General features: G+C 42.2%; 1 protein-coding gene across 1 annotated transcript in view; it reads right to left on the bottom strand.

The window, feature by feature from the left end:
* Positions 1-19,092, bottom strand: part of LAPTM4B (lysosomal protein transmembrane 4 beta) — a 60,754-nt gene extending 41,662 nt beyond the window's left edge. The window contains exons 1-2 of the mRNA XM_074885086.1: positions 18,815-19,092; positions 2,888-2,999 (exon numbers count right to left, since the gene is read on the bottom strand). Of these exons, the coding sequence (XP_074741187.1) occupies positions 2,888-2,999; positions 18,815-18,910 (208 nt within the window). The 5' untranslated portion in view covers positions 18,911-19,092. The remainder of the gene's footprint in view (positions 1-2,887; positions 3,000-18,814) is intronic.
* Positions 19,093-19,384: the final 292 nt, after the last annotated feature.

Below are 19,384 nucleotides of genomic sequence, written 5' to 3'. Positions count from 1 at the left end.
TGGTCTGTGTATCTGGAGAAAGTGAGCAGGAAGCTCAGGTGAAACCCTCTGGGAAGTCAAAATGATTTATAGGGCTTTCCCATCTCCTGCCCAGAGATTATTAGTCTTTTAATAGCAGCAGTGTTACATTGTGCAGCTCACACATTTCTAATTTTCCCTAGTCCAGCTTCTAGTTCATAAACTCCCTCAGGCCCTAAGGAAATAATAAAAAGAAAGATGAGACTAAATGGGTTTAGCTGAATATCCAGCACAGGAGGAAGCCCAGCGTTTTCCCCGGCTCCCAGATGTACTTCTCAGAGAGCCAGCCAAACCACACACACTGGTGTCTTCCAGTACCTCCATCTGCTGCATGGCAAGTCTTGGCAGACTTCTCTCCCCCCCCCCCCCCCCCCCCCATCTTTCTTTTTCTAGAATAGAAGGGAAAAGCTATAACCTACAGCTTTTTCTAAGTGCTCAGGGAAATCCTTTATCTGCTTAATCAAACAGGCATTTTGGAGCCTCTGGTAACACACTGGGAACCACACTAAATCCTGAAATTAAGGCTGAGCAGCCATCCACAGAAGAACTGATGCTGCACTGGCATTTTCAAGCAATTTGCACTAGACTGGCTCTGGCTCTGCATGTGACAGGAATTTCTCCCACTGCTGGAACAGAAAAATGAAAATTCTCCATAAACCAGGCCTGAGCACAGCCAGAAATAAATAGGAATACAAATATTGGGGAAATCCTGGTTTCTTGAAAGTCAAGGGAAATCTGTCATTAACTTCAGGTTAGACATAATTCCACTACTGTGACTCAGCTGAAATATTTATATCCTGCTCATATTTTCAGCTCTTTTATGAAGGAGCCTATCTGAGGATGGAGGGAAAGGGAGTGACAGTTTTACATGCAAACTCTGTGTCTGCATTTTTTTTTGTTTGCTATTGATAGGAACATCAAAAGTAGTAATGAGAATAACGGCTACTAGTATTTGCATCATTATTATTTGTCAATACAAGTACATATAGATAACAACTTTGGGACCTTCATTAACATAAAAACTGATGTATCTTTCTCTATTTCATACACATGGTTTCATATCAAAGAATTTCAGCACATGCAGCTGACCTGGGAAACATTTCTTCAAAAAAGACAAAAGTAGGACAAGAGACGAGCATGTGGAAGTTTGTCTGATGATTTATGTCATAAGAAAACATTTCCTCAGATTTGAACAAATATAGTCATACTTAAAGAAAAAAAAAGTCTCCTACCAGCTATTTCCAGTAACTATAAAAGCCAGTAGCTTGATTCAGCTGCCTTTACTCAGTAAGGCATTAAACTGGAGGGAGGCAAAGAATAAAAGGAGACATTAATTCAAATGTTCATTCGTAATTTAACTGCCTGTGAAATGTTCCCTTTACCGAATGGAAATGAGGTTGCTGGGCCCACAAGCCATCTTTTTACAGTTTTGCAGGGTTCACTTCAGAAGCCTCGATGAAAAAAATATAGAAAATACAATTTTCAAGTGTAGATGGAAATCCCCAATGTACTTGATCTGACAGCTATTGCATTACAAAACAGAATTACTATTTTAAAGCCTTGGGCAGTGGCAGGCCTGTGATGTAGGCTATATAAAACCACACTGACAGACAGTCATTACCAAGGTTAATCTCTGAGAATTAGGACAAGGCAGTCAGTTTTAATATGTCAGAATCAGCCAGGAGCCCATCTGTATCTACTGTGGTCCTTACTTACTTGTTAAATCCAGTTATATAAAAAGATTTTAAGTTGAAAGTTGTAGGTAGTTTTTCAATGAAGACACAATAAAGTAGCAATTGGCCCTTATTATTAATTAAATGTAGGCCCTCAAGGCATATCTGCACTAAAGACCTTGTGGAAAGAAGCATCCTTTAACTGACACCCAGCAGCTTTGACACACCATAGGTGCAATTATGGGGATATTCCTTTTCCTACTGATATTTTTATTGGCTTCAGTAGGAATGAGGAAATGACTTCGAGCCTTTTGCTGTGGATGGGTGTGATTCTGAGCAGCAAGACACCAGTGTAACTAGTAGGAGACATTGTTTCAGATTACAGTGAGAAACGTTGAATGTAACAATCTTGTGAGCAGAAATGAAAACAAACAAGACATTTTTGTCAAAATCACTCTGAGGGAAAACTTTTCTAGATACAAATTAAATGCTTAAAGCAAATCAACAAACCCAACACCATGAAAGAGTTTGAAACAGTCACAGAAGAAAGAAACATTTGCAAAGGACAGGAGATTTTTGCAGGAGACAAATGGCCTGGCTCACCCTTCCCTGAAACTGAATTGAAGATTTTCTATCATGCCCTTCGGTGAGAGAAGGAAGCAGCCCTATGTTATTGCTAATATGCATATGATTATACAGTTAATATTTATACTTGCATCTATTGCAACAGGTTTGTGCAAATCATGTCATGTGCACATGGGGGGTATGTAAATATGTACAACATGAATGAACTCATTCAGCCAGTTACATGAACAGCCGTATGGACTCTTATGCATGTGCAGGCACTACGGCACACAGTGATGGGAGGTGCAGAGACTCGTATCTCCCTGTGTCTTGCAAAATCCGCCTCAGGCTTACAGCATAATGCTCAGGGATAACATCTCCATGTCAAGCGTTGGCTCGGCCCCTGTCAAGCCAGGACACAGAAGAGCAGATGGATTACTAATTGGTAGGAGATAAGGTTACTACTAGGTAACCAGTTTGAACTGTGCCATGAATATACCTTTCACAATAAAAATGCATCTGTAAGATACTAAGGTGAAGCAATAATTAAAGGACAGTAATTATTGAAATGATAGGACAGTTACACAAATGCTGAAGAAATGAGTGCTAGTATTTAGGCAGTTTGCACTTACTGGCATCATCCATAAATTCAAATTCACCTCCTAATTCAGCACTGGTTAGGTGGTACTGGTCAGGATCGGTCAGGGCGCTCAGCAGAATCAGCAATACCACTGAATTGATAATCTACAGAGAAGAAAAAGGGTCAGGCTGTGAAAGTAATCCATGAAAAACCTCTGAGCAGCATATACCCACCCCAGTGCATGCCAACTATAGCAGAGGCTGTTTTCCAACTGTTCAACTATAGTATTTAACTAACACTGCAATTAGTTTATCTGGGTTTGTGTAAACAGGACGTAATTCTTCTCCAGGTGGCATCAGGAAAATGAAACAAAACCTGGATTACCCCTTTTTGTTCTGACTCTCTCCCACACCATCAGAGAAGTTATAAGACATAACAGGCTAGAGAATTTCTTGGGTAAGATAAATTCTTTTTGATATGCAAATTCCATCAAGTTTAGCTGATACCAGATCTGTTAGCAATGATCTTTGAAAAATGGTTGAGAATAGACTGAGTTCACAAGATGGGGAAAGAACAAGCACAGTTTATGCCTTTTCAAAGCAGGGAGGCCATGTAAAGAATTTCTAGCTAGATTGTGAGATTTAAGGATAAAATAAACCCAAGGACAATCAAGCAGTCTCCCCATTAGCACTTCAGATTTGTATGGTCATAACCAACAATCAACATGGGCTTGTCAAGGACAAACCATAATTATTTAATCTTATTTTTTCTTCTCTGACAGGCTAAGAAACCTTGTGGACAGGGAAAAAGCAGTAGATATCATCTCTTTGCATCTCAGCAAGCCTTTTGATATTATGAGATTCTCATAAATGAGCTAGGAAAACCCAGTTTGGTTGAAAGTGCAGGAAGGTGAGTGCACAGCTAGCTGGATAGATGTAATGAAAAAATAGTTGTCAAAGCTTCACAGCCAGCATGGAAGATATATTGATTACGGTTTTCCGGTATCATTGAAAGACTTGGTATTCTAGTCACTTGTGACCTGTACCTTTCTCCAAGTTGCAGACAATACCAAGCTGTAAGTACTTCAGGAGATAAGATTAAAAAGATTTGGACAAACTATGTCAGAATTCAGACAACAGAGCACAATTCAGTACCAACAAGCATAGAGCATCACATTTGTGACACACTGCAGAAGAACAAGAGGAGGAATAACTCAGTAGGTAACAGTTCCTCAGAAAGGAATCTGAGTATGACAGTGAATAAACAGAACATGACTCAGAAAGGCGAGGAAAAGAAGGAGGTAATAGACTTTTCTCCAGATCCGCTGGGAGATGAGTAAAGTAAGAGATCTAAATTACAGCGAAAGGAAATTTAGGTTAGGCAACTTGCTGAACAATATGAACAATCAGACAGCAGAAGAGATTGTCTGGAGGGAGTTAGAGACCTTCACTACTGCATTTTTTTCATAGAACAGTTATACAGCTTTGTGTTGGGAAAGTGGTAGCCATAGATGGTCTTGACTTGTCTTTGAAGACAGCTCAGATGACTGTCAAGATTCAGAGTTACATTCTACAAATTCTACTAATTTTTAACATTATGTTTAACTTTATATTGCAATCCAGTTCTTGCTTTATACTCCTTTGTGGAAAGCTGGAGGACATATGCCAGTAATAAATATGTTACTTAAGAAGAGTACTCAAAATAACCAAGCAATCAGAAACTATAAATGTATATAGTGTTGTTATTTTAAAGGCATACAAGTTTACTCTTTTGTACAGATATAGTCAGGAAGATTCATAAAATACTGACCTAGGCACTCTACTTTCTCCATAAGGATATGTCCAGATTCAGATTACGTGTTTGTCAGCATTGCCTTTAATTCTCTGTATAAGACACAGATTGTGTTTGCCTGATCTGAAGTCTGCTGCGGTCAGTAGGAATCTCTTTAATGCTCTTTAGTGCATCACTTTTCTGTTCTATCAGGTTGTTCTCTTGTGATCCTCATAATGAGCTCTGAGCACCTTCTAACTACGCTGTCAGCAGTGCAAGTGAAATACACCATGTGTTTATTTGCTCACTCTCTTTCTCCAAGAAGAAATGTGTGCATAGTTCAGTGTATTGCATTTGTTAGGGTTTTTATTTTGTTTTGAAAGTGATGCAACTGTTGAATTTTGAAAAATGCTTTAATGTATGAATTTAATATGCCTAAAAACTTATGGATGTAGCATCTTCCAAGGACACATAATCAAGGCCAAGAGTATGAAGTGATTCCCTGTTCATACATGCAGTTGGTATGAGACTTGAAATCTGTGTTCTAGGAAAACCAAAGGAGATTCTTCTGCTTCTCAATAAGGCCAAGATTTCCTTCAAAATGTTTTACATTCCTTCAGCAACAATGTAACAACTAATTAACAATGCTTAGAAAGCATTTTCATTTTGCAAAGTTTCAGTAAGCAGTTAAGGCATATATACCTTCCCAATGAGATGTATCATCTTCCTTTTATGGATGGAGAAACAAAAACATGTTCATGAACAGGCAGCAGCATAGAGTTCAGTGGTAAGAATAAAATGCAAGATTTTGCACTGTCAAGTCAGAACTGACCACTGGGTCCTGCTGCTGGTTACAGCCATAGTGCTACCCAGAGTTATAGGAAAGGAGCCCCGGGGGCATTAACAGGCATTACTGGCCCTGCCCAGCCCCACATCAGGCCTCCCCACACCCCTGCCCATGGCCAGGACCCCATTTCAGCTCAGCCAGGGGTGATCAGTCCCTGCTCCAGTGGCACTACAGGAGTGCCGGTCTCCAGCCATGCTTCCTGGATGTACTCCTTGAATGCATGTTGTAGATTGTCTCCAGTTATGTCCCTGGTTTCATCCCCTTTGCTCCTGGTTGGGCCCCCTGCATGGCCCCTGGCCCTGGTTCATCCCCTACCATGTTGGGGGCTGTTGATGGATTCCATTATCAGCCCCCAGTTCTGCACCTGGGCTCAGCCCCTGCAGGATGGTGCCCAGAGTGCCCTAACGAGAGACTGGACAAAGATCCCACAGAAAGCCCTAGAAATTCCCAACTGTCCTCTTATCCTGATACAGAAATAAAACAATAATTTAAAAAATCCCCAAATCTTGCTTCTCTGGCAACTAGATGGAATACATCCACCTTCTCATCAATGTAGAGGAGGAAAATAACTGCTTTGTAGGCAGTATGTATAATGTAAAGGGGAAAACAGGAAATATTATGGAGGAGATAGCTTGTCCAAATATTGGAGCATTGCTTGGATTTCCTTTTCTGGGTTTACAAAACACAATTTCAGATTTGAGTAGAAGATATTTTAAACAGCAACAACTGTGTGAGAGGAGGTGCATGCAGGCATGAGGGAAAAAGGCAGCACGTGCTGAGACTGGGACCGGCACCGCCAGCCACTGCTGCTGCTTCCATCTGTACCGTGATAAAAACCCAGCAGCTTATGTACAGTGTGAAGCAGCTCTTCTAGAGGGAATGGGCAGTGTTTAGGATGTGAGGAAGCAACCTCATTTCTTCCACAGACAGCATTCAGCATTTATAAACTATATAATGCACTAAAAATTCAGAACTCTGCCACCAATGAGTGAGTTGCCTTCTTTTCCATGTCATTTGTTCCAGAGATCAGCAGTGAACTGTGGTGACCCGTGGAGATAAAATGCAGGGGAGGAGAGGTGTCAGGAACTACTGCATCAACAGGTGACGAGAAAATGAGTACCACTATAATGTCAGACCCTCCACAGAAGTGCAGGTGCATGGTATCTATCCCAGTTTATCAAAAATAAAATTAGTTCCAGTAGCTTGTAAAAGCATGCTATTAACACAGATCTTGTGCTGATTCCTAACTCAAGCAGACAGTGAAATGCTCAAGCCATTACCTTTCATAGATGTCCGTAAATACTAAAAGAATTGTCAGGAGTTACAATGGCCTAATTCTTCTCAGCCTTCCTCCAGCTCACAGTCAAAAGTTGAAATAAAATTGCTCTGATAAAGGAGTTTAGAAGAGGAAATATTAAGCTTACTTCAACTCAATACACTGCATTAAAAATACATGGATGTTTCTATTGAAGTCCACAGGGTCCCCTCTACAAATATTCTACTACAGTTCTCCCAAGACTTCTTATTATGGTGAAGAGAGATCCTTTCATTTATAGGAAAAAGTAAGGAAAAAACCTCTATCTTTATTTATATTGATGGTTCAGTTTATAACAATCCATGCATGTAACGGTCTGGATGCTGTCTATGCAGTGAAAGATGTACATACACTTTTAATTCTGGGTCTGTTTTCAGCCTCACTGGACTCGAGAGATCCACAGAAGCACACTCCTTAAATCTCTGCGTTGGTGGAGAACTAACTCACCGCCTGTGCTCCCTGTCGGGGGCCCTTTACAGTTCCAGAGAGCTGGTTTAATGACAGTCAACACCCCAGTAATATGTAGTTATAAAAACCCGGTACTTTTAGATAAGGGGAGAAAAATAGTTAACTGCATAGACAAACTTTGTTTTTATGATATTGAAAATAATGAAAAAGTAAATTTAATGAAAACACAGTCATTCTGGGCTAACCCCCAACTTTCTATAATCCGTAACAGTGAATTATAATACTGTGATTGATATGGGCAGTTAGTTACCAAAAACATCACTGTAGTTCACTCTATAGTTCTGTACCTGACAGAGTATGAGCTACCAGATGAAAGAGGAGATGATGTTTCTGAATGAAAATGGTTCAGCAAATAACAGCAGATTTCTCTGAGGACTTTGAACTTTAACCAGGATAGGGTTAAGTTTCCCCAGCAGTGGGGGGGAAGCTCTAGCCGGGTTATTCATATATCATCCTGACGTCACATCCTGGCGCGAGCGCAGGAAGAATCAGTGATCCCGTGATTGGCGCAGCCGGTTCTCTCACTGCTGTATCGGTATATACTTTTCTCTGTTCATTGTAATCACTGTTATTCTTATTGTTATTGTTTGTTGTGTTGCTGTTGCACTGTTGTATTAAACCTTTCCTTATCTCAGTCTCGGGGCTTTGTATTTCACTCCCTTTGTGGGGGAGGGGCAGCGGCCGCGTGGTCTCAGACCCTGGCAGGGGCTAAACCACCACAGGGTGTTGCTGACCAAGGCTCCTACACCTTGGCCAGGTTTTGAACTGGCACACACAGTTCTAGCATATTTTTAATATCTCACAAAACTGGCAGGGTTTAGTTTGTTGCCCTCTACAGAGATATTATTGAAACAAATCACCAAGGACATTAATTTTACTAGTAAGGAATCCTAAAAGTTTTTAATAAAACTGAAGAAAGTCTCAAGCAAAACCCCTATACTCTATCTCCCTTGAAAAAACTCAAGGTAAGTTTATGACTCTAGGTGCTCGTTCTCTATAGAAACTATAGAAACAAACCCCCAGTCTTAAACTATTTTTGCTCCCTGAAACTAAGCTAACAATATTTTATAGCACTTGGATATTTGCAGTCAATATTACTACTAGAAAAAGTAAAAATGAATGGGAAATGTATAAGCTAACTTAACATCCTTAATTCTCTCCATCTACCTTTGCCTTTCCACTTGGTATGTTCTCTGCATTTTTCTTACTTTTTTATTTTAGCATAGAAGATATTCATGAAAGCAAGAGCACTTTTGTTCATCAAGAGGACACAAGAACCCTACAGAAGGAAAAAAAATATCAAGTTCAGGGTTTATCTCAATAGTCCAGGGTAGATTTGCACTATCCAGGGCACCTTTCCCAAACTTCTCTGTTAGCATTGATGATGAGTTAAGGTTTATGATCTATTGCCCTCTACCAGCAATTTTTTCTATCTGTTCTCTCTTTCTCCCTGTTATGCAAAGTATTATTTTTGTTCTGAATTCTGATTAAAGAGGAAACGAGACAATTTTAGCAATAAAGGTTTTACAGCTGTCTGACTGCTGAGGAGTGCAGGCAAACATGAGAAGGAACAAGGTGTCCCTCCTGTGTGCCCAAGTGTCTTTACAGATCTCATGCCAATGATTCAGTCACCTTCCCTCTCAGGGTGCAAAGGTCCCAGGAGCTGCATCTGAGCACAGGTCCATCAGTGGCTTGAACTCCTAGGAAATGAGGAGCCAGAGAACCCTGGCTGTCAGAGGAGATTCCTCTCTTTTTTTTCTGCTGTGTAAGCCTTCTGCCTCATGCTAATGGAAATGTTTCAACCCTCCAGTGCTGGGGGACAAGCTGCAGATGTGTTAGTGATGCAAAAATTAATTAATTGTGCAAGGAAGGAAACGCAGCCATACTTAGTTATCTTTTCATCCAATGAAACATAACAGTCTGAAGGGAAACAGAAAGATGGACATGTAAAGTTGGGTGAAACTCACTATCAGACATTATTACTGAAGCCAAAGGTTGGAGGAATATAGAAAAAGATGAGATGTTTATTCAGGAAATGAAAGTGCTTAGTTGTATTACAAAGCATCTTAAAAACAAAATATAAGCCTTCCTGCTTCAGGTTATTGCCCAAACTTAAAATAATAGGAGAATAAAAGAAAATGTTGTCCCTGCACAAGTTATTCTTTCTTACTTCCCTGTGTGGTTTCTCAAAGCATATGTTTCTGGCTGCTACCTGAAATACAGCACTGGAATAGGGAAATACTTCCATATCAGAAGTAGCAATTAAGTCTTTGTGTTCTTTAATCTGTAGAAGACAGGGTAGAGTCTGCAATTCTTGTTGCTCATTTTTCCATTTTACTCATGAGAAGTCAAAGAATGATCCAGGCAGGCTCAGACTAGCATATTACAGACTGCATATTATAGAGAGCATATAATAGAAAGCTGTGTACAATATTTTAATCAGACTTTATATATAATTTCAACTTTTATTATTATAATAACACTAGCATTGAACTTTAAAGGCTATGTTGATTAAATTGATATAGGAAGTCCAGCATAATTTATGAGCACTCTTCTATACAAATGACTCAACTACTGCCTACTGCCAGCCTTTTAACAGTCCTAAAACCCAAGCCACAAGAGGTCTGTTATTAATGAAATATGGTAATGAATAAATTTATAAAAAAAAACCTAGGTGGAGAGACTGCGCAGGATGCACACTAGAGGTTTCTGCCTCTCTGGAGATAGAGTTTAATTTGTTATATACTTAATCTTAGTCCTTTCGTGGTTTAAGGAAATAGGATATTTGTATGCAAATTTATCAGTGGATTCTTTGCTACTTTTCCATTGTATTTAAAGAAAGTTGAACCTGTATCTGAGCAAAGTCCTGAAAATGATTGCTGCAGTCTTCTGCCCAGCCCTGGGGAAATACAATCACATACCCGTGTTCAAGTTACAACGTTGCCAGACCTGCTCACAATTTCTACTAAAGCACATCTTGGTTCAGGATGCTGTGGAGAGCTAGCAAAGAATTGGTATGCAATAAAATCTGATTAGAAAGACTTGGTCAGTTGGGATTTGTTTGGTTTCTGCATTTGTACTTGGCTTCCAAATATGGGGTTTTGAGTCTTGCAGGTGACTCTGAAAGGTTGAGGGCAGACCTGCTAAAGTATCACTCTTGATGTGAGCTGTGGCAGCTCCCATGGGCCTGAACTGTAGTGTGGACTCATGACAGAGGATGGGCCAGTCAACGCAGCTCTGTAACTCCACATCTGGGCTGGATTGCCCAAGGCAGCTGGCCCTGGCCAGCAGCTTGCGTGTCTTAGCCACACCAGTCCACGATGCTGTCTGTGCTCAGACTCACCTCTAGCCTCTTCGGACACATGTTACTTCACTGGTGAGAGGAGTGTGCCCCAACTTTTGACAGCAAGCCACATATACCACTTAATTTAAAAAGACCCACCAAATCACACCAGACCTTTGATCAATTACTCTTTTGTAGTCACCACAGGCAATATCCACAGAAGCCATGTAAGGAACCAGGGCTGTCTAGTAAACTGCATCCTTGCATCATTCTGCAACCCAAGGCAGGGATTTAGTTATGCAAGAAAGCAGTGGGCACACCACAAAGGATGGTATAGTACAGATAATTACTGAAATAGTAGACAACATGATCACATGTATCCAATGTCTCTGGGCACAGCTGTTTCACAGTTGGGAAATGCACCTCCACAAGGTGAAAATCTCCCACAAACCTGTTTCTGCCAAAAGCATTTGTCCTGTCTGTTTTAAGTAGCTTAATATATCTCCTGATAAAACAAGACCTTGCTCAGCACAAGCCAGCAATGAAATGAAAAACAGCCGCGGCATTTTAAAAGATCTTCTAAAGCAGAGGACTAGGATGATGGGAGTCAGAGCGGACTGCAGGCATCTGAAAGAGAGCAGACCCACAGGAGGTCCAGGAACAGTGTGCTAGGCTCAAGCCCAGATTATTTCTTCAGTGATGCCTTCCTGGCAGATTGACTACCTCAGATCGACCAAGAGCACTCTCTTGCACCTTCAGCACCAAGCGTGTTTTTTCTCTTCCTATTTCGCTCTTCAGAGATTTGGGGCTTTAAACCTCTAGCCCAGCTGCAGAACAGCACAGAAACTCCCGTGCACATTTTCAAGCCTTGGCCACTTTAAACTTCCAGAGTTTTACAGTCAAAGCATGAGCCTCACAATAAAACCAGAGAAAAAGAAAGCAATCAAGGAAATTAATTCCTGGCTATTTTGCAACATCCGTTCCATATGTCCAGGAATATATAAGACTAATTGCATTTTCCCTGACGTCAGTCTAATCAACGATCAGTTTACGAAGCTTAATGTGTTCTCCTCTGGCTCACTAAGAGATACATATTAACCTTCAACAGAACTTCTAAACACATTTTACTTGATTAATGTAATACCTCCTCTACTTTCTATAAATACATTCATGATTTTTGTATAAAAAACAAATGTAATCATAGCATACTGGACTATTAATGGGTTTCTTTCCTTTAACAAGCATTTATGTAAACTTTGCTCCTCTTACAACCAACAATCTGTGTTCTCACTGGAGGGAGACAACTGTTCCTTGTAATCCCAGTGAATTTATTATCCAACTGAGGGCCTTACTAAGAAAAAAAAAGGGTACTATACAGAGGTTTGCATTTTCTGAATTGATAACTGTGTTGATTAGAAGAGACAACTGTGTCATTATTCTGGACAACTGATGCATATTATCAGCTATCATTGCAATGATTCGTATACTCTGTGAAAAATCCTAGTGTGGTGTTTGGAGATATAAGAAAAATTGCATATGTAAGGGAATTAGAGCTGAAAGACATTTTCAGAAATCCTTGTGTTGTGTTACAGACCAACAAACAGTTCAGTAAGTACATGGACTGTCCAAAAGATGCTTACAAGAAATTTTATCCCTCCAATGACTTAAAAAGTTTTTAAAACAAAAACATTAATAAAAACACTGATGTATGACATAGCCTGGGAAAGACTGACAAAATGATGTTTCTGCTCCTCTCTGCATCATAGCAAACACACAAACCTGACTATTTTCACTCAGAACAGAAAGCACAGGTAACTTGGGATATGGTGTACTGACGAATCCATCTTTTTTTTTTCAGAAAATCTTTCTGGCCTGTTCATGGATTTATTGTCACCCAGGGGTGAGTGATTAGGGTCTTTGTAAGCTGTCTTATTGATTGTGTGATTTAAATTCCTTCCATATGGTAATTTATTTTGTCATTTAACTGAAGATGGCCTGAAGCATGAGTTGGAGAAAGGAGGTAGGATAAGGTCCTGCACTGCAGAAACCAACCTGGGTATGTGCATGGTGGGGAGGAGTTCTTTAAGGAGCTCTCCAGAAGCTGTTCTTGAAACAATTAACTGTTATGGTATTTAATACTGTCTCTCTAGATATGTCACAATCAGAATGTAGTTATTGAGAAAGTCCTTCAGACAGGATAACATTTTGTTCATGTTAATGATAAGTGTTGGTCTTTACTCTTTTATCTATCATGTCTAAAATGTATATACATGTGTTCTGTTTCTTAAGAAAATACCATGCAGGCCCTGAGCAGATATTTGTGTGCAGGATCAGTCATTTATTTCCCACTGGTCTTGAAGAAGGTAATGAAATGGATGCGATCCACTCCAAGAGCAAGTATCCTGAACCTCCTCTGATTCCAGTCTCAGTTGGATAGTCAACATGTACATCAATCATACAGCAAAGCCTTTGAAAGTAGGATTCATATTTTTCTTTATTCATAATGAATTCCAAGTTTTCTCTCCACTCTCCTCAAGAGCAAGCATGTGCACAGGAAATCTCCAATGAGTTACTTGGGAATGTTACTGGTTTTTTTCAAGATCTCAGCTTCCATTTTATGAAAGAAAGTACAGACAACAGAAAAATTAATGATAATTTTATAGACATAGCACTTGGCATATAAATATTTAGTCACTGCAGCCATTTGCACTGCAAGTATTGGGAGTCTCAAGTCATTTCAGGTTATATCATGACTGCTTCACCTGCCATTGGTGCTGACACTACATTTCACCTGCTGCTGACACTACCTCTCCTACCAAGGGATGAGAATTAGCCATGTCATTGGCACCACCCAGCCCTTCCCCCTGAATATACTACCCAGGTCTGGGCCACGGAGGGGCAATCACCTGGTGAACCCACAGTGAGCCTCATTCTGCAAGACTTCTTTCCCCAGTGCCACCAGTACTGGCCTGTTAGTGGAGGTGGTAAAGGCAGTGTTGCCTGCAGGATAACCTGACCCAGCACCCCAGCTATATCAGACTGGCATGACATAGGAAGTGACATCCCTGGCTGATATGAAGGAACAGAGCCTTCAGTGGGCTGGCTGATGTACTATGACCATTCATAAGGAGATAAGAATGAGGAGACCCTTTATTCTTAGCCCATTTCATACCATATAAAAGCAAAGAAAGCTAGTTTTCTAAGTAAAACACAAGGCCTCAACCTTGTATTCATGCAAATTCCCAAAACCTGGCTCTGGGATAACAAAGTTTCCAATTCCCTGTAATGTCAGGCTTTCTAATGGTGCAATTTCCCCTTTTTCACAACTTCAGTTCTTTTTTTGATTTTCAAAATCTTCTGATTTTCACTGGTTTGAAAATAATTAATTACTTCATCTTAGAATTTCTTTGCTTTCCCTGAAAGAGCCTTTCCATCGTGTTCAAGGGACCTGCGCTTACAACTCCTTGCTGATATGAGCAGTCTCAGACAGTGTAAAGGATACAGGAGTGGGGACGGAGCAGTTTGGAAGGACCCCAGTGTAGGTATATTTTGTTTACATGAGCAATCAGTGCTCATCTCTACTCCCTGCCAAGTAAGCCAAGATTTCAGTAATCTGCTAACTTGTATCTAACCACATTGCCATACATGCGGTTTTGCACGGGGCTTGAAAAAGACAAGGAAATAAGTGTGGCCCCGTGGCAGAATATATACCTGATTGTCTCTTTGACATCAGGTCAGGTGCGCTCTACTGATCTCAGCAGGGTGTTCAATCAATGAGGCCATAGCAAGCAGTGCTTTTCTTTTGCTTTACAATATAAAGAGGCCATAACCAGTACATTTTTTCATCCATTAGGATTCAATCCTTTTATCAAAAAACGATTGGGATGCAGACACAAATTATGCATGCTTTCAACTGTATATTCAGAAAAAACCAGAACTGAAATGTCATGACTAGCAATTCATGCTGAGCTTTCCACAAATAGCAGCTCAAATGTTGAAATCACCCTGGCTAAAAACTTTGGCTCGCTTTATTTACGTTCTTACTGCACGCCCTTGAGAGGGAGCCGCACAACTCGATAAATTGCGGTTATAAAAGGTTCTCAGCCTTCCATTAGTTTTTATTTTTAGCCCCTCTCTGCCGGGGCCCCGGGGGAGCGCGGCGGGCGGCAACGCTGAGCCCCGGCCAGCTCCGGTGGGGCTGGACAGCTCCCGCCGCGCCGCCAGCGGCGCCGGGACACCGGGACACCGGGGAGGCCGAACCGGGCGGACCGGGGGGACGAGCAGCCCGTGCCCAGGGCACTGCTGCAGCGAGGCGAGTAGCCGGCAGCACTGGGCACACAGAGCTCAAAAATGAAAGCTTCTTTTTTTTTTTTTTTTTTTTTTTTTTACTGGTGCTTTAAAGTTTCATCTTCCTCCCTCCAAGTCAATGGGAAATAATTCCCATGGTCCCAGATGGTGTGAGTGGAGCCTTGGGGTGTGCATAAACCCCACCGCCATGTGTTGGGAGAGTGGGAAATCCTTCCATGACTCTGTCAGCACATCTGATGTTGTTCCTTCTTTGTGTTTTAAATAAGGAAAGAGGAGGCCATTTATCAGGAAGAAGACATGCTGCCTTTATAAATGCTGTTATCGATGGGGATGTTCTGACTCACCAGTACTAAATGGGTCACTCAGAATTGACAAAAATACCAGCTTTCCCCTGGACCCTGGCACCCGGGGGAGATCAGAACTGATGTTGGCTCATTTCAGCAGTGTCACGCTGATACAGTGCTCTGGGACAAAACTAAGCTGCTGGCAGTGACTTTCTCATTTCCCTTAGTTTGCTTTTTGTTTTGTTTTGTTTTTGTGGGTTTTTTTTTGTTTTGGTTTGGTTTTTTTGGGGTTTTTTTTGTTTTTTCCAAAATATGACACTTGTAAGACTTTTGTGCCCAAAAATGTTTCTGCATTATTACTTGTGACCTCTGATTTCATGTTATAATACAGAGAAGTGTAACATCCATGCCAGTGGGATAAAACCCAAAGATTAATAACCAGCTGAACCAAACTGCTCTTCAGGTTTGGAAAAAAACATTAGCCCCCAGCCAACCATATTATTGGCATTTTAATATTCAGCATAATGTTTGTATTCAACATTGCAGCAGCCCCTCTTAAGCTTTTCTCCCCAGGGCAGCACACTTGTTCCTGAAGTGCAGGCTGTTCTGCAACCCAATTAGATATTCTTTTCAGGAAATTTCTTCTGGCTGCTCCACCCTTTACAAGTGTTTTTTTTTACATTAAAGTACCTCAGTGCTCTGTAATAGCACGTATATTATGTTATGTACACTACACATTGCAATATCATGCAATGCTGTATTATATTATATTATTCTAGATGCAGTACCTATGGCTTTACCAGGAGAAAACTATTGAAACACAATAGCTATAGGAACATTAGCATTCTGAGATCCATTATGTTCTAAAATAGAGCAAAGTTAAATATTTATTTCTCAGCTATTGATACTTTGTGAGACCATTGTAAGTGTCCATGGCTGCTGGGCATGTTTTGGAAATACACACAGTGCTCCTTTCCCTTACCTATGTGGGAAAGTGCTCTCATCATGCAGCCCTGATGACTCCACTGGCACTCAGGACCCCACTCTCTCCACTATTTGTAGGATCCCAAACATCCAATTAAAACATTAAATCTAAAGAGCTAAAACATCATCCCAGAGAAATGCACTATTTTTTCTGCATTTACTCAGACATGAAATTCTGCCTCCTGAAATGATACTAACTCAGAACTGGTTCAACATGTGAAAATGTTATTTTAAAAGCCTGCCAAAACTTCTAAGGTACTATTTTTTCCTCCTTCAGAAGCCTCTACTACTGAATCATTGTATTCATAGTCATAGAATTAATAAAACATACACTTCACAGGTAGTGAGATATTTTTTCATATAGCAACAAGAAAACTGTTCATTCTCTAGGGGAATGTTTTTCCCTCGAGTAATTTCCTATAAAGCATAATGGCAAACGCTATACAGAATACATGTTGGTGTGGCGAAAAATCAAAGGGGTTTTTGTTTGAACTTTATTTGAGATAATGCTCATAGCTCACATGTGGTTTGGAGTAATGCAGCCACCCAAAATGTAGGCAGAGAACAAATTTGCCACCAGGACAGCATCTATTTTTATTTAAACTCTCAATAGCACATGGTATCAAATCATAATTGTTCTGAGAAAAACGATATTTTTGTATATGATTTTGTAAACTGGACCTTTCAACTAGAGTAGCTATTTACTCAAGGAGCTACCCCTTCCTTATTTGTTGCTTCGTAACTTTGTAAGCTAGCAAAAAGGTTTAGCATTTATTATCAACATGCATCTAGATTTCTATTCTTAATAGTTAACCTTAAAAATCTAAATATTTGCAATAGAGGAGAAAGCACCTTGACATGTTATGAATTATTGTCAGTTTAAAATAATTCAGAAATCTGCCCTGAAAAATTTATGGAAGCAAAAGAAGCAAAGTAGGAAGAGATGTAAGTCAGGAAATACCTACTAGTTAGAAGAGAAAATTTAAAAACAGATTTTGCATAAAAATAGCATGTGAAATTGGGGCACTGGTATTTAAATGTTAGTAACACAATAGGTAACAAAGTCTAAAAAGCTGTCAGGCTTTTCATTGTATCTAAGGCCTACTGATGCATGCACTTCCCTCTTCCTCAAATATCTTTAGGTCCACTGAACAGCTAAAATATCTGTATCCCTGTCTTCATGGAGCCAATGTGAAAAGGCTTCATTCAGCTGAAGGCAGAAAGAAATAACAAGCATCCTGGAAGAAATTTTCAAAAGCTTTCAGGTCATATTAAAACTTATTGAAACCTCATTGCAGCCAGGCAGAGGGGCATCTTTTTCAACACTGTCAGTATTCCAGATAACACAGGCTATGGATATTGCATTTAACTATATTCTGTTAAACCAGGAGCAAGAAAGAGTTCAACTAACGCACCATTTTCTCAGTGTTGAAGTATGTACTTTATAGGACATAGAGCGTTTTATATGATTTCTAGGACATAAATGTCAACCTAGCCTTTTCATTATGCTGATCGAATTTATTTAATGAGCTGTCCTAGAGTGGAGGCCAGCCCTACATTTTTCACTTGTTTCTGAAGGGAATTTAAGCAGTTAGCAAATAAGCCCGGGTCTAATCTGCTTCCGTCTGCAATCACTTGAAAAATGATGCTTGGCAAACAGCTCTGCATGGCCTTGGCAGCACACGGAGACTGTTTTCTCACACCAAGGGATGGGGAAGACTGAGGAGGCTGAGAAGTTCATCTACATAACCCAAAGCGATGAACCAGCTCTTTTTATTCTTGTGGCACATTTGTAAACCCTGCGACTATGGCAGGACCGGCTCTGGGAAAGCCGCTTTTCCTGCATTGCTACTCAAGGGATTGAGAAGAGATTGTCAAAGACAGACGAGGAACTGAAGGCTTAATGCGTCTCCTCCTCACCGAGTCTATCCCCTGGCTGAATAACCAGGTGTCAAACAACCTCTAGGACAGATGACAACTCGTTAAAGCTGTGCCTCGAGGGTCAATTCCTCACTCGCATCCTATAACCCTGATGGACGAAAGAAGTCTTTCTAGTACCTGGTAGCAACTGCCTGAAAGGGTTCAGCTCTCTGCCAGGCAGCCCAAAATACTACTGAAAATTATCTGACAAACAAGGACAACAATGACAAGAACACCCGACTTCCTCACAAAGCAGCGACCAGAGATGATAAGATTTTCAGTGCAGCGTGGTCAGAATCAGGGCAGCCTTGCTGGAGCTAATGCACCAGCGGGGCCTCAGCGCTGCAGTGAACCTCGGCCTGAGAAACACCGATCCCAAGTTCGGGGAGCCTGGAAAACCCCTCACTCCGGCGGATGGTCAATCCTCACATTTTCATCCCCCAAACAGCTTTTTGCTTGAGACCCTGGTGAGCCTGCCCGTGCTCTGTATCTCCTGCCCCCACTCCCCTGGTCCTTAAACACGCACACATTTCATTTCCCGATTTAGACAGAGTCTAAATACCGGCCTCTGCCTCGCCGGGAGATGAGCCCTGGGTTCGCAGCGGGGAAGCGCGGGGGCTCGCTGAGCATTACGCTGATGATACCACCGCGACTCCTCCGAGGGTTATTCCCCGAACCCGCCTGGGCTGCGAGGTGCAGCCGTGGCTGCCGCCGTAGCTGCCGCGATGGGCACCCCCTCCGCGGAGCAGCCGGGACCGGGGACACCCCGGGGGGGGCGGGGAAGCCGGGGGGGCGCTTACCAGGTACCAGACGCCGAGGATGATGGTGCCGGTGCGGACATGGCAGCAGAGGCAGCAGCTGTTGGAGTAGAAGCGCGCCCAGGGCGAGCTCAGCATCTCCGCGGCTCCTGCGGGCTCCTCGCCGCTCCGCGCCTCTCGCCGCGCCGCTCCGCGGAGGAGGGACCGGGGCAGGGGCCGGGGCCGCCCCTCCCGGCGGGCGGGACCGAGAGCGGAGGGACCCAGCCCAGGCGGCGCGGGGCGGGGCGGGGTCCCCGGCGGCTCCGCGGGTGGCGACTGCTCCTGGGCAGGCCGCGGTGCTGCCTTCACCCCCCGCCGCGCCCGCACAGCGCTGGCTGACCCCAGCCAACCGGAGGGCAAAGAGGAGCGCCGGCGCCATCGCGCCGGGGCACGGAAGGATTTTAAAATGGCACGTTGAGGGCGCTGGGCGAGTCGCCCGGCCGGCCCGCGTGTCCCCGGCACGGCGCGGGGGGAGGGCAAGCGCCGTTGTGCCGGTGGCCCGAGCCAGCTCTGCCCAGGCAGGGCCGCGCCGGGGACGGGCGGGGAGAGCGACCCCGGGACGGTGCTGCCTCG

The sequence above is a fragment of the Strix uralensis genome, chromosome 1 (assembly GCF_047716275.1).
Source record: "Strix uralensis isolate ZFMK-TIS-50842 chromosome 1, bStrUra1, whole genome shotgun sequence".
Taxonomy (NCBI): Eukaryota; Metazoa; Chordata; class Aves; order Strigiformes; family Strigidae; genus Strix; species Strix uralensis.
Note: the sequence above shows the minus strand (reverse complement) of the source record. Positions and strands in the feature narration are given on the sequence as shown.